Below are 14,446 nucleotides of genomic sequence, written 5' to 3'. Positions count from 1 at the left end.
CCAGACAGCAGTGCTGATCCTCAGTGTGTGTGTGTTATAGATTACAGACCTCCAGACAGCAGTGCTGCTCCTCAGTGTGTGTGTGTGTGCGTTATAGATTACAGACCTCCAGACAGCAGTGCTGATCCTCAGTGTGTCTGTGTGTGTGTTATAGATTACAGACCTCCAGACAGCAGTGCTGATCCTCAGTGTGTCTGTGTGTGTGTTATAGATTACAGACCTCCAGACAGCAGTGCTGATCCTCAGTGTGTGTGTGTTATAGATTACAGACCTCCAGACAGCAGTGCTGCTCCTCAGTGTGTGTGTGTGTGTGTTATAGATTACAGACCTCCAGACAGCAGTGCTGATCCTCAGTGTGTCTGTGTGTGTGTTATAGATTACAGACCTCCAGACAGCAGTGCTGATCCTCAGTGTGTCTGTGTGTGTGTTATAGATTACAGACCTCCAGACAGCAGTGCTGATCCTCAGTGTGTCTGTGTGTGTGTTATAGATTACAGACTCATTCCAACCCCCTGACCTTGTACAGACAAATCAATTTTTTAACTTGAGTTTGGTTTTTCCACTGCCTCTCAGGCACAGCTCCATCCTATGTGTCTGAGTTGATTACTCTGAACTGTAAATGTCAGTGTCTTTGTATTAAATGGTAATCTGGAGAGGAGTCGAGACCAGGACGTTTACCATGTTTCCATTCAACAAGAATTCCCACATGAAACCTGGGAGTTTCCAGCACCAAGACTTGGATTCTTCACTTACAAGCGAGTTTTAAAGCAGGAAACACCTTTGTTTTCACCACATATATGCAATACAGTATGTGTCTTGGATACACAGTGTATGCAGAGGGACCTAAGGGTCATTATCACCCAATAATCTCATAGTACCTGAAAGGTAAAAAAATATATATGTATACAATTGCGACTTTATCGGAAGATAGCCAAATGCAATCCGAAACGTCTATAGGAGACTTGGAGTTATCGTGTTCACAACGTAAAACATCAGACTGACAAAAGGGGAGGATGGACATGATCAGCGCATAAGGGTCACATTTTTTGAATGAGATCCCTAAACATGACAACTGCTGTAAGGCAGTATTGGTGTGCACTGAGTGATGTCAGTGAACATTCACCTAAAATACTATTATTCAATTGTAGATATCAAACCATATTTTTTTAAACCGTTCATTGGCTGATTGTCTGCGGGAACAGAAGTCCATTGTTTTGTCCTGTAATTCTTCAATGCTACGGTTCTTTTTAGTGTACTTATTCTGTGGTGTGCTCATTATGAATCACCCTTTATAAACTGTATATTCAGATACATGAACTGCACTTTACACAATTAGTAAATACATTTCCCAAGGAGTGTGCACCAAGCGGCAGGAGTCCTGGGGCGGGTGCTGCTGGCATACGGGTGCAGCGAGTGTGCCACGATTAAACAGTGATGGCTGTCAGGACTGATGAGTGTCACTCTGTGTGCTGCAGCAAAGACCTACAAGGCTTTTTAGGCTTCACAAAAGACAACTGGCAAGGGGTTACAAGGATGAGAGAGGGGCAACTGCATCAAAGGACGTCTGCTCATGTAACCCTTATTTCCCTACACACACATATACATTGGATATGGTACGTTATAACTGAGATGGCAATTGGAACTGAATATATAAATCGTGGAATACTTTGTATTGTGTATGTAAAATGAAAGCACTCAGTTTGTCAGTTGAAGGTAATTTATTCTTCAAAAGCTGAAATAAACAACAGTAGTTTGAGGAGAATCACTAACTTTCCCAGGAATATACATGGAGATCTGTGTCGCTGCTGTCACTCGCTCACTCTAGCTGTTGTGTCTGACAAGCTCACAGACACTCCTACTCCTCCCCCTTGTTCAGGCTATCAATGCTGCACTGTATTTCCTTATCTGTATATGGAAACCCTAGTGTGTGTGTGTGTGTATATATATATAGATATCCCCCCCTTCACCCCCAATAATCCAGTTTTGTATAAATCAGAAGGCAGCATATATTGCATTTGTTTTTATGTAAGCAGAGGGGGGCATGCTTGCAAGGAGCCCTTGTGTTTTAAAAAAAGATTTTCTTAAATACATTAGTTCTAAGAAAGTCAATCGGCTGGTTTGACTCAGAAACACTAGCTTCACATATATATTGAACTAAAAACAAAATCGCAGCTCTCTATCACTGCGAAGAGAAAACCTGAACTGAAAAAGACACTAGTGTTGTGCACCAGTGTTTATATACATGGCCTGCCTGACTGGCTGATGCAATATTCAGTAGTCATTCTGCAATTCCACGTCGGCATTCACAAAGGAGTTGCTTGAAAGGCAGCATCATTCTTAATGTGATCTTCTTTGTGTGAGGACTAGGTCTGCTTATTGCACTTTTAGTCGTACTGCAGTTTTCCTTTCATTCACAGAAGACATGCTGTAATGGCCCTTTAAACAGTGCGTTGATGCTCTTTAGGTGGGAGATAAAAGAGGAGCCCAACAATTACATGCTTGCTGTGACGTGAGCGGCTCCAGGAACACGGGGATGTGACGTCCTCAGGATATCAACCATGGGTTACATTTGACAGCAATTAACAGGTAAATAAGCAGGTCATTGACGTGTGTGGATGCAGGGAAGGGAAGAGAAGACGCAAAGAGATGGAAAAACAAGATAGAAATTCTGAGAATGCTTATTTTTAATCATACATTCTGGGAGTAAATTTCCTCTCAAAAGATGTAAATGATCCTGTAGTTACCTAAAGCAGTATATTGCTCTTGCCTGCTTAAAGCATTACAGAAGTAGTCATCTTTCCATTCTACACCCAGGTGTGACCTGCATCCCACTTGAAAATCTGCCCAAAAATAGAATCTGCCAGTAAAGAGAATACGTTTCAAGAGCCCTATTTTGAAGCAAGTGCAAATCTACTTTTTCCAAAAGGTACAAGTAGTTTCTTCCAAGGCCAACACCAGATATTTAACTGCATAGTCATAACAAGTTACTTAAACATGTTTTTTTTTTTTTTTTTTTAAAGTACCTTTTTCTTTTTTTTTTTTTTTTTTTTAAATAAGTGGCTTGATATCCTTAAAGCAGTTCTTAACCATTGCTGGCTTCTGTTACAACAGACTAGATCTGGATATCAAACAATTGTATACACCAGAAAAAATGAAGTGGTGGTTGAGGAGCAGGGGGTAAACTGAGAGGCAAGGCACAGGCTGCAGAGAGAAGCAGGGTTAAGGTCACCAGGCTTCAATTATACTGGTAGCTGCCACTGACTGAAGGCTGGCCTGAGTTCAATGCCTAGTCCAATTTGTGCTCGAATTTTGGAAAAGGTTGCCAATCACATTTTTGAACCTGCCAATCACATGATCATCTTTGCAGGTGCACTTCTAGTTTCTTGCCTGAAACTTTGCATAGCTTTACATTCCAAAGCCTGCTTCAATAGAATATACAGTTATCACATTATCACTTCAATTATGTAGAGGTTTATTGAGCTGGCAATGACAGATAAAGCTTCCAGAGGTTTGCTTAATTCTCAAGGAGATTTATTCCCCAAACAGGAATCTGTTTGTAAATTTGGCAGTCAAATCAGACAAACATCAAGGGAGATGTAACTGTTTCAGGTTTACACAAGTTTTTCCCAGCGACGTTGACAAAAAGGATAATCAAATGCACACAGCTTTCTCCATTTCAATGTTTTATTACAAAAACATAGCTGACAACCAAAGGTATAGCGATTTTTTTTTTTCTAGGTACAGAATTAAGAGGCTGAGAATGATCAAGTGCTCAAGAATAAAACTGATTTGACCTTCTTTTGTTACAAACTAAGCAATGCATTACAGATTTGCAGACTTTCACATGCTGTAGGCAGACTAAATCCAGCGCAGCACTCAGATCCAAGCAGGAGCAGCAGTATCACACAATCCACTAAATCTCGGTCAATTACATATTGTATTGTTAGCAAGAAAGGTGCTTCTGTTTTCAAAAAGTTATTCTGTCAAACTATTGAATTACATTATCCTTCAACATTTTCCCTACATTATTATGTACATTGCAAATGTCATGCTTCTAGTACACAAAAAAAAACACATGGTATAAAAATATATTACAAAATCTGCAAAAGTATTTACAAGCACTATTTCTATATGCAACATGTTTTGCCTTCGATTAGACTAACATGTTACATGGTAAACTTACCCCCCCCCCCACCGAAAAACTAAAAAAAAAAAATCTACAAAAGCACAAAAAAATAAAAGTCCTGCACATCACACAACATGCTGCAAGTTGGAACATACAATTACATTTACATAAGCGACACCATATACAGAAATGTGCTGCATACTTTAGGCGCAATAGGGGTCTGAATACAGTAAGTCTTTTACATCTCTTCCCCCCACAGTTTATTACATTCATCTCCTGATCCAGACAAGCACACAACAACAATACAGCTTCCTCCTGTTCTGAATACTGTTTGCAAATGCACAAAGACACTCGTCTTATTTTCAGTACCTGCAATTCACTCTTCTTACTGACCTCAGCAGGGACATGTAGGTTGACTAGGAATCAGAAATGTTGTGAAGTGTTTTCAATTTGCTTGCAAAATCTCAAATTTCCTAAGATTTCTATTTTATGGCGCATGATATGCTTTTTAAAGTAAATTCTTTTTTTCACTGCAAGGACATTTAATTATACATATATAATCTATGTACATTGGTACAGTACAAACCCGGTGTACGAAAAAGAACAAATGTTTTTCAGTCAGAAACTCTGCTGAGTCACCTTCAAGGCTCAGTTTCATATCTATCGGATGTAGTCAGAAAAAGATTTATCTTACACTTCCAGTAAAGAATAAATATTACATCTAAGATATGGGGATTGAAAGCGACTTTAAAATGTGCAAAATTGTTTTTATCTCAATTTCAGTTAATGTTGGGGAGCGTTGCGCTTGCAGAGCGCAGTAGCTTACCTCCGCTTCAGCCTCTTCTGTGGCAATGTTCTGCGGAGAAACAACAAACACTCTCTGTAAAAGGACAAGGTTAGGATGGAGACAAATATACTCATTGGGTTGGATGGCAGACAGCAGGAGAGGCTTGATATGTTTGGTATGTCGGTTTTCTTGAACCCGAATATGCTTGTGCAAATACAGGACGTACAGCGAACACTGCTACAGAAGAGACAGAGAGAAGCACCCCTGCCACTGCGGATGTATTCACACTTACAGAACAGAGTCCTTTCAACTGGAACTCTGCTGGATGTAAAGCTAGAACCAGCGCTGGCTAAACACACTGAATTCAGGCTAGTTTAGAAGAAAACAAAATTGACCGTTTCATGTTGTCAGTATAGAGTTTTGAGCAGCCTTTCATAACATTTCTGATCCAAAATATCATCAGTCCTTGCAGACCAGAATCCAACCAGCATATTACAAAACTTTTATACATGTACATAATCTGCTTGCGTGTATGCATGTTTTTGTATTTATAGGAATTGTGTTGGTCATTATTATTATTATTTTTATTATTATTATTATTATTATTATTATTATTATTATTATTATTATTAATAATGGGACTTGGAAATCTACTGCACAGTCACAATATACATGACACACAAACAAGAATACAAGAGTTGAACAAATACAAAAAAATTAAAATAAATTAAAAAAAGACAAGCAAAACGTAAGTATAGCACTAGCAAACCGTCTACAACACAGCAGCCTCGTGTGTGAACTACAAGTGGATCTTGTTATACAAGACCATACACATTCATTTCTTTACAACACCATACATTTGCAGAGGCTGTACAAAACAGACTTTACACATTTGGAACCTAGAATTTCCTTTAACATTCTGCATTTAAAAAGGTCTGGAATCAACCACAGCAGAATCTAATGTAACCCCAACTTATGTAATAAAGAATATAGACCATCAGCACACAGACACTTTGCCAGTTTAACAAAAACATCACCTTGCAACCAAGTACTTCCTTAGTAAGTCAAGCAAATGGGAAAAGTTCTGTTTCAGTTAGCTGAACAACATGCTTCTCGTTGATTCATTGATACATGTGAGCTCTTTGCTAGGAGCCAGGTGTAAAGTGAATTATTATTTTAGTCTGATCATTGGCCAGTCTGTGCAACCGAAACATTCCCGTGCTTTTCTAATAGCAGGAGGTCACTTTGTAACCAGTGGGCAATCTCAAGTATTTGTTTTTTTTAATTTCTAGCACCTTTTTGCATGGATAGCTTTTTTTCATGTTTACAACAAGGTAGTGCTTAGTGGGTCTTCATTTTTTTTTTTTAAACAAATAAAAATAATCATATATATATTTTTAAACATGACTATGCAGGAAAACATAAAAAACCTTTCCATTTCAGGAAAATACTACACAGTTATTTACACTTTTTTTTTTTTTTTTTTTTTTTGAATATGCCAAAATAAAAGTTTAGTTTAGAGGCAAAGTCACTTTTTATTTTCTCCCAAGTTCAAAAAGCCAGCGCCCTGCAGCAGAGTGATTAATGAGAAAAGATTCCAGGTGATAAAAGGCTTAATTGAAACGGTTTGCTTAGCCCTGCTAGTAGCTTTCATCCATTGACGTCACAGAATAGCTAGACTGCTGACTCTAGCAATGACCTACTGGCGCTGGCTGGAAACCATCTAACTGATGGCAATCAATCAATGGGAAGCACTGCAGAGGAAAAAGAAAATTCTGGTTCAATATCAGCGGCATTATGTACTGTGTTCTGACAAGGGGCTTTCATTCACAATGCAGCAGAGCAGCAGCAGAAGAGAAAGTCCACAGACTCACTGAGGCTATCCCTCTCTGATGCTCTGTAACAATCTGAAATCTGTTCCGTTTAAAAAAAACCCAACAACAAATACAAATTATACAGTGTATGAGTCTACTTCATACAGTACTGAATTATTAAAATGTTTGTAAGGGAGAGTAAAAAAATATTAAATTAGGTTACAAAAAAATAGTAAAAAATGATTTGGTCTCCTGTGCAATAGAACTCCTATTTCTTGTTTACACTCCAACTAATGTGATGGAGTAAGAGAGTCCGAGTCATCTAGTGGGAGAGGGTTGTTCAAGACAAGCATCACCTCAACAGAATAGAACAATACACAAATATGGTACTGTAGCACACATTCAGAATCTTCAAAAACACAGTAACAATTCTAAACATGAGTATCGAGATTTCACTACCAAGGTTACCATGATAAATATAAGCAAAAGTCATTTGAACCTCAACAATTAAATAAATAAAATACTCAAATAAATAAATAAATGTTTTCAGCAACAATGACAAATAAAACAAACTACATTAAATATTTGTGTAAAACTCAGCTTTGGGGCATATATTCTCAAAACCTATTTTAAGATGCCATCCTGTTTTTTGTCCTCTTTTCCTTTTGTTCCCTATACAATATTTTATAGACATGCGCACAGATTTGCTTTGAGCCTTAAACTACCAGATGGCCAGATCTTAATGATTGTGTAAGAGTTAGTAGCGATAATCACAAGGCCCTGGAATCAATATATCTCAGAAGGCTCCAAACGTCAGCATTTTACAGCAGCGTTTACATTAGGAAAAAATACCTGACTCATGAAATCCAGCCCCTTTATCTTTACTTAGTAAAATATTAATGCAGCTATACCTGTAGGAAGTCACCATGTACTATTGTATTTGTTTTATTCTTGTAAAATCGGTCAAAAAGACATCTAGGCGCAGTGATGCTATGAGAATGGTTTTGACATGTTAGGGTATAAATGCTTTCAGTATATATAAAAACAAACCTAGCTATCTATGAACGCAGTTATTGGCCACCCAATTAGTTTGCTAATCCCAGATCCTTTCAGTCACTATGCTAAAACAAAACCATGTTTTCATTTAATTGTATGGGAAAGTGTCCTACCTGTAAATATTAGGATCTAATAGCACAGCAGTGTCTTGTGGTAGCTTTGACAAGTGTACAACCTTTGTCTTTAGCTGAGGCCGGTCGTTTTCATTTACCCACACATCAGGCAAGCTGTAAAAGGAAAGGCAAGTGAAAGGTTAGAGGAGTCTGTTTCATTACATTCCTCCATTCAGGAAACCAGCAGGCAGAATTCTTCACAACCAAATGCTGTACAATATAGGACTGACTCCAGGCGTGTATCCAGGGTGGCTGACCCAATCCCTGTAATCTGCATGCGTCTCCGGCCCCTTGAAACATGAAACCCGAGAAGGGGAACCTGCTGCCTTACATTACTCACACTTTCTATTAAAATATCGACAAATGCCACTTTAAATAATGAATCACTTTACCATCAACTTACCGTATATTGCTTTTGGTATAATTTAGTAAGTGGTGCATTCAATTCTGTGCAAGGGCCAACGACCCAAGATAAGTCATATCAATCTTAGCGTCACGAGAATATAGTGCACACTAAACTATTTACACTGAACATCCCTTCATCATGCTTGACTGCAAGAATGACGGATTGTTGAAGCACCCTTTCACCTGCCAGTGCTCCATACATGCAAAGCGGACTATGAGGCATATTCTTCACAGACATGCTTTGCTACCTGGGCAGCTGCTTGGTCAATGAATCATCTCACAGCCAGACAACAATACCTACCCAATCTGCACAAATGATTTGCATGGGAAGGAGAAACCTGGTGTGCTGATGTGTGTGGTTTAATCATTTACAATTCAATTATATAGATCTGTGCAAATGTGTGCAATATTGTAAATCTTCCCTGTTAGTTTGAATAGAAACATTGAATACATCTTTCTTATAGTTAATGAAAATGTAAAATGATTCCAGAGTATTTTGCAACACGCCTATTTCAACCGTCCTTTGTACAAATACACCTGGGGGGGGCCAGTAAACAAGTTTGCTGGTTGCATGTTCTCAGCCAACTTAAGCTAATGACATGTCCTTGTTTTATATTCCCATTGTTAATGAAGACCATTACTTCACATAGCCTAAATACAAAACATATGTGGTTTGGGTTCTACAGTAAATGTTTTACAGAGCGAGTTTTGAAGAGTTTTTTTTGGTTTTTTTTTTTTTAATAAAGTTCGATTTAAGTTTATAGAATAACATCATTTTTGTTCATCTCTAAATCAGTTTTTAACCCCAAAGTTAGTCTTCAAGGAGGGGGTGTTCTTTTGTTGAATTAGCAGTGAGTAAGGTTCTCATACTTCAGTGCTGGATATGATAAAACTGGCATTCGAGAACAGCTGCATATCGATTTAAGGTCATATATTAATTTGAAATACAGAACAAAGGGTATTTACAACAGAAAGTCCTCAATCCAACATCTGAGGTTTTCGGCTTCTAATTGTTTCCACATGTTTAACAACAGTGTAGATGCAATCTGTATCCAGAGTTTGTGCTGGCTGAACAGAACTAGTGAATTTGGCCCATTGTGCTGTAACCTGGATATCATATCGTCAGAGAAAACAAATTCAGGCCTCCCAACATAATCAATATAAATACACAGCGCACTGTAAATTATATATATATATATATATATATAAAAATAAATTCATTATAAACTGCAGAGCGTGGGACAGGAAGGGATTTAGACCAACCAGATATTTCTGGCTGTCATGTTTTATGACTACAACCTTCCCACTGTGATAAGAATGTGGCCACATCATACTGACCCCCCACCCCAAAAAAAAATAAATACAAACTAACATTTCATTATGCAGAATTAACATTTCATTTTCTGTGTAGATGCTCATGACCTCAATGTTGCACTTTTTTTAAACTTGATTTTTTTATAACAGACACTGGAAGCCACAGATGCGTTTTTATGTTATCTAAATTCCTAATGCTATCTTGATTGATCTACAAATGGTAACCTAATGTTCTTCTGTACATGAAGCTCCAGTGAGCAACCTGGACACATGTGGAAAATCAGCTTGCTAACCCGGAGAGCGTGGCGACGTGCACAGCTTCCAGTCTGAAAGCATGGCTTGTGGATGGCTGTCACTTCCATTGCCGATCACTGGTGCTAAATGAAGTAGAACAAACTGGCAATCCAAATGCTATTCATTCAGGGATTCAAAGTTAAAATGATCAAACTGATCAAAGAGAACTGCTAACAGTCCTCCATTGGTTTGCATGCATTCTCTTTATTTATGTAGGTATAAATTCATCCAATGACTTCCTGCTGAATTTACACCACTAAAAATGTTGCAGTGCCAGTTGTATCATCTTCAGCTCTGAAGCTTTTACTACTGCGTTTTTTTTTTTTCTTCTTTTAAAAATAATATACAGTGCTCATTCTGCCAGCTAAATGACACCGATATATAGCAAACTATAAAACTTATTTGTTATTTTTGCAAAACGGGGGGTGGGGAAGTAATCTGCTTTAATGTTTGTTGCTTAATCAAAAACATTTTATTGTCTACTGATCCATTGTATTCTGTATAGGTAATATGCCAATTGGCTTTAGGTTTGTTCCCACTGGAGCACCATTAAAATGGTTTACAAACTCACTAAATGTATTTCTTTATGGTATGCCAATGTTCAGAATGGAAGGTACAGTAGCTTTCATTTTCACTCACACCTTTTAAGATGAACATGCTTTGAAAAACAACCCTCTTTAGAACTGATTTAATACCAATTTAGGTCACATATATTCAACTGTGCGGCATTTTCTTCTTTTTTCTCCCCTCTCTATTTTCTTCCATCCTAATTATACAGGACATGTGCATAAACAGCTCAATTACCCCTAGTCATCAATTTGAATATCTGATGTGCCACAAAGATTTGCAGCTGCATCGAAGAAAAGGAGAGCGGACGCTACATGCTTGTTTATGGAGACAAGTTTAACAATGCTATTCAATGGTGCAACAAAACAGTCATATTAATTAAAAACACACGTAGTCTTGTAACAATGATCTTCTACGTCAGAACAAGCATGAATACTGTTCAGGTCATTCCGTAAACCTACAAGATGAAAGTAATCAATTTAACCCATGTCAGAAACCTCTTCATCTCCATTTGTGGTTTGGAATTGAAAACAAATGCATAAATCACCCATTTGCGTCTAACTTTTTCAATCAAGCCTTTTGCAAAACTGAGGTCATGATCACACAGAAAACAACAATTCTGCCATGTGGGGATAGTCCCCCCTTCTCTAATCCACCAAATCCAATTTCTGCAGCACTAGATTCTTGCATTGAAGACTTCCATCCAAATACTGGCCCGAGTTAACCTTGCTTATGAGGACTGAAGTCCCAGTTCAGGTAGCCAGGCTGGTGTGCTATTGCAGCCATGGGTTTTATTATCTGGACTGCACTCAGTGACCTGGGAGTAGGTCATGAGTGGCTGGCAAAGGAGAGAACCAGTAAATTATCTGAGGTCCTTCATCACCAGCTGTGTGGTTGGCTGCAGATCAAAAGGAGGATCTGGCAGGGAACAGCCTCCGGGGCAGCTTCCAATGAGGAGCAAAGTGAGAAAAAAAACAAACACAAGAGTCAAAATGTGTCTCGCCGCCAAACCACCGATAAATACATTTGTTGATCTCCAAAATCTTAAAGGATCACAATGATTCAGCATCAACCACATGGCTAGGTAACCTATTCCACACCCTGACCACTCTGTGTAAAGAAGTGTCACCTACCCTCTGGTTCTTGTTTCTGTGCTGCATTTAAAGTATTGTCTAGGGTTGACTTTGTCAACTCCGTGCAACCCCACGTGGCTATACAATAATGTGTTTATTGTACACTACAGTGTATTTGTGTTTCCACACAAGGTTATCAATGCGTTCAGTAATTGCTGTCATTTATTATGCATCTGAAGTTTAGAACATCAAGGACTGGTTGTTTCATGCAGGGTGCTTATGTCTGCAAGCCAGCTATCGGGAATAACAGGTTGCAGTAAATCAGCTTGGCAAAACAGTCCCAAGTGCTGCTCTCTTACTGCTTGAACCAGTCACATTGTACGTGTGTGCAGTGTTTTGGTTTGTCTTGAGCAGTGTGGGCTCAGACGTTCACTCATGTTTTTCCTCATAACTAGAAAAGATTTGGAGCCGCCACATACATAGCGGGAGGGCTTTAAATATTATAGACAGTTATGAAACATGCCTTTTATCCTGCATCAGGGTCAAAAGAACCACAGGAGCTGTACTAAGGCAGTCTTCTTAGTTTAAACATAATAACAAAACAATTACATCATGCACTGCAATTGATGAACTGAAATATGGGTCCTGTTTACTAAGCTTCAGCAATCTAAATGAAAGTGTTTTTTTTGTTCCCATTCGTGGCCGTTCAGCATTAAGTTTCAAATTCAATACCACGCATCAAGCATCAAAGTATTGGTTGTTGCATTTCTTCCGCCTCTAATATGTTCCTGTGTTACCGAGTATTCTTTTAGTAGCTGGTAACTTACCAGACTGCTGCAGGAAGGTTAATAAATAAGGATTGTACCTGGCTGTACGTACAGTATATAGCACTGGGTTATCAAACACAGAGGAGCCCTGATGAACATGTTTAATAGAGTCGTCTTGTTTTACTGATTATTTTTTTCTTTCACACTGATTCAGTGCTTTCTCCCGATCATCAGAACATTCTACGATTACCGCCACAAGGGAGACAGAGTTGACTTTGGGTTTTAATGACCCAGAAAGTTTTATTCCAAATCACCTCCCAAGAGAAAGGAACTTTTTTTTTTTTTTTTCCACATTACTACCAATGTGACACACATTCCTTCAGACACTGCACTGATTACCTCCTTGAAAATAAGAGACTCCCTGGAGAACCATTCTGAATATTAATAGTCAGATAGAGCTATTATACACAAGGCTATAATAAAAACAAAAACAAACTTGTTTATTCAGACTGGGTTAAGTGGGAACCTATCATTTTAGATCATGGTGTATTTCTGACTGTGACTTTTTTCCAATAATAATCTACCATACCAGGGTTGGGGTCAATGCCAGTTCCTTTTCAAAATCAATTCCAGCACATCACTGATCGAAATTGCAATCAGCAGTGTTCTGTTAAAATGAGTTTCTCACAGTGGCAACAACTGAATTAAACTGAAGTCACTGTTAGTCAGTTAAATGGGCTTCAAATGAAAGCTGCTGAACAAATCACAAGAATTAGTTTATGTCTCCAAAATATAAAATTCGAATTCCTTCAATTATAAGAATATCTGAAAGGGAATCCCACAATTATTTTACTAGCAATGGACTCCATTTGTTGTTATTTCAAGCAAATGTTTGTTAATAAAAATATAATTTAGATTTACACAATTTATTACGCAACACAACTAAAACCCACACCGTTTACTTTAACGTCTCCCAACACACCCACACTATATATTGTGCCTTCTACTATCAGCAATACATTAAGATTATAGAGCCACAGCCAAGTTCCAGGATCTCAGTATGCAACATCTCTTAAGACGACGTCTCGTCGGAACGGCCATCTGAGTTTTTTTTATTAGTACTGCTGAAAATGTGTTAAACCCTGCATTACATGAACATGTACGTTCATGAACAGTATTCAAGTCGGAATGCTGGTGTGGTGGGAATATTTCACAAATGCCACAAACAGAACGTTAAGCAGAATGGCAGGCAGGCAGACAAGCAGGCAAGCGCATCTTTTCATTTTCAGTAATGACACTTCATGCCAAGCACATGGCGAGCACGCTTTGAAAAAAAAAAAAAAAAAAAGAAACAAACTAACAATCTCCTTTCTGTTTATTTCTCCTAAAACGAGCACTTAAGAAAACACTGCCATCCACACTGGTTTAGCAGCATATATTTAAACAAACACACCTCCAGAAAACCATTAGAGACCATTCAAGCAAAGCAATCCATTTCTGTGTGTTAAAAAATGAGGAAATCTAACTATTCCTATCATGCGTTATTAATTGAACATTTTAAACAGAGGCAGAAGTGTTTAAAAAGGGTTCTCACTACTTATCAATGTCCAGTACCATCAATAATTTAGATATGTGCAGAGGAGTTCACATCTGCCAATAGCTTTGTTGAAAAAGTAAAATACGAGGCTTTACACCAATTGCACATACTGTAGAACAGAACAAATAATAATGCCCATGCGTTTATTTCCTGAGTGAATCAGGCAGTTCAAGACACACTGCAAACCGGATACCCTAGACAATGAGGTTGCACCGTGGCCAGCTGCATTCTGCATGCTGAGGCATTTACATTTGTAGTTTCAGCAAGTTTTTCAACATTATTGTTTTTTGTTCTTTCTGTTTGCCACCAACAGAAACAGGCCAAGGGCAGACGAAGCTGATCTACAAATCGAGCATCAACTCCACCTTTTCTTGAAGCCTATTCTACGATCCTGATCTATTACTGTCTAGATGTTTCCTACATGTACTCTACTGCTGCTTCTCCTGCAGTGCACAGAACCGTAGGCTTGAAAACAAAGCACACACAACTGCGTAACAGCGCCTCATTAACTGTGGAAGAAAAACATTCTTGCA

The 14,446-nt window shown here is 38.3% G+C and overlaps 1 protein-coding gene across 3 annotated transcripts in view; it reads right to left on the bottom strand.

Annotated features, from left to right (window-relative positions):
- Nucleotides 1–3,666: 3,666 nt before the first annotated feature.
- The window catches only part of LOC117415790 (zinc finger protein AEBP2), a 44,216-nt gene continuing 33,436 nt past the window's right edge, over nt 3,667–14,446 (bottom strand). For 2 of the 3 annotated variants that reach the window (XM_059027711.1, XM_059027713.1), the window contains 2 exons: nt 7,897–8,010; nt 3,667–4,982 (listed from right to left, as the gene is read on the bottom strand). In XM_059027711.1, the coding sequence (XP_058883694.1) occupies nt 4,949–4,982; nt 7,897–8,010 (148 nt within the window). In that variant the 3' untranslated portion in view covers nt 3,667–4,948. Of the gene's footprint in view, nt 6,668–7,896; nt 8,011–14,446 lie in introns of all 3 variants that reach the window. The other variant, XM_059027712.1, reaches the window with a different exon arrangement.

Source organism: Acipenser ruthenus, chromosome 7 (genome assembly GCF_902713425.1).
Source record: "Acipenser ruthenus chromosome 7, fAciRut3.2 maternal haplotype, whole genome shotgun sequence".
Lineage (NCBI taxonomy): Eukaryota > Metazoa > Chordata > Actinopteri > Acipenseriformes > Acipenseridae > Acipenser > Acipenser ruthenus.
This window is presented reverse-complemented; position numbering and strand designations above follow the sequence as displayed.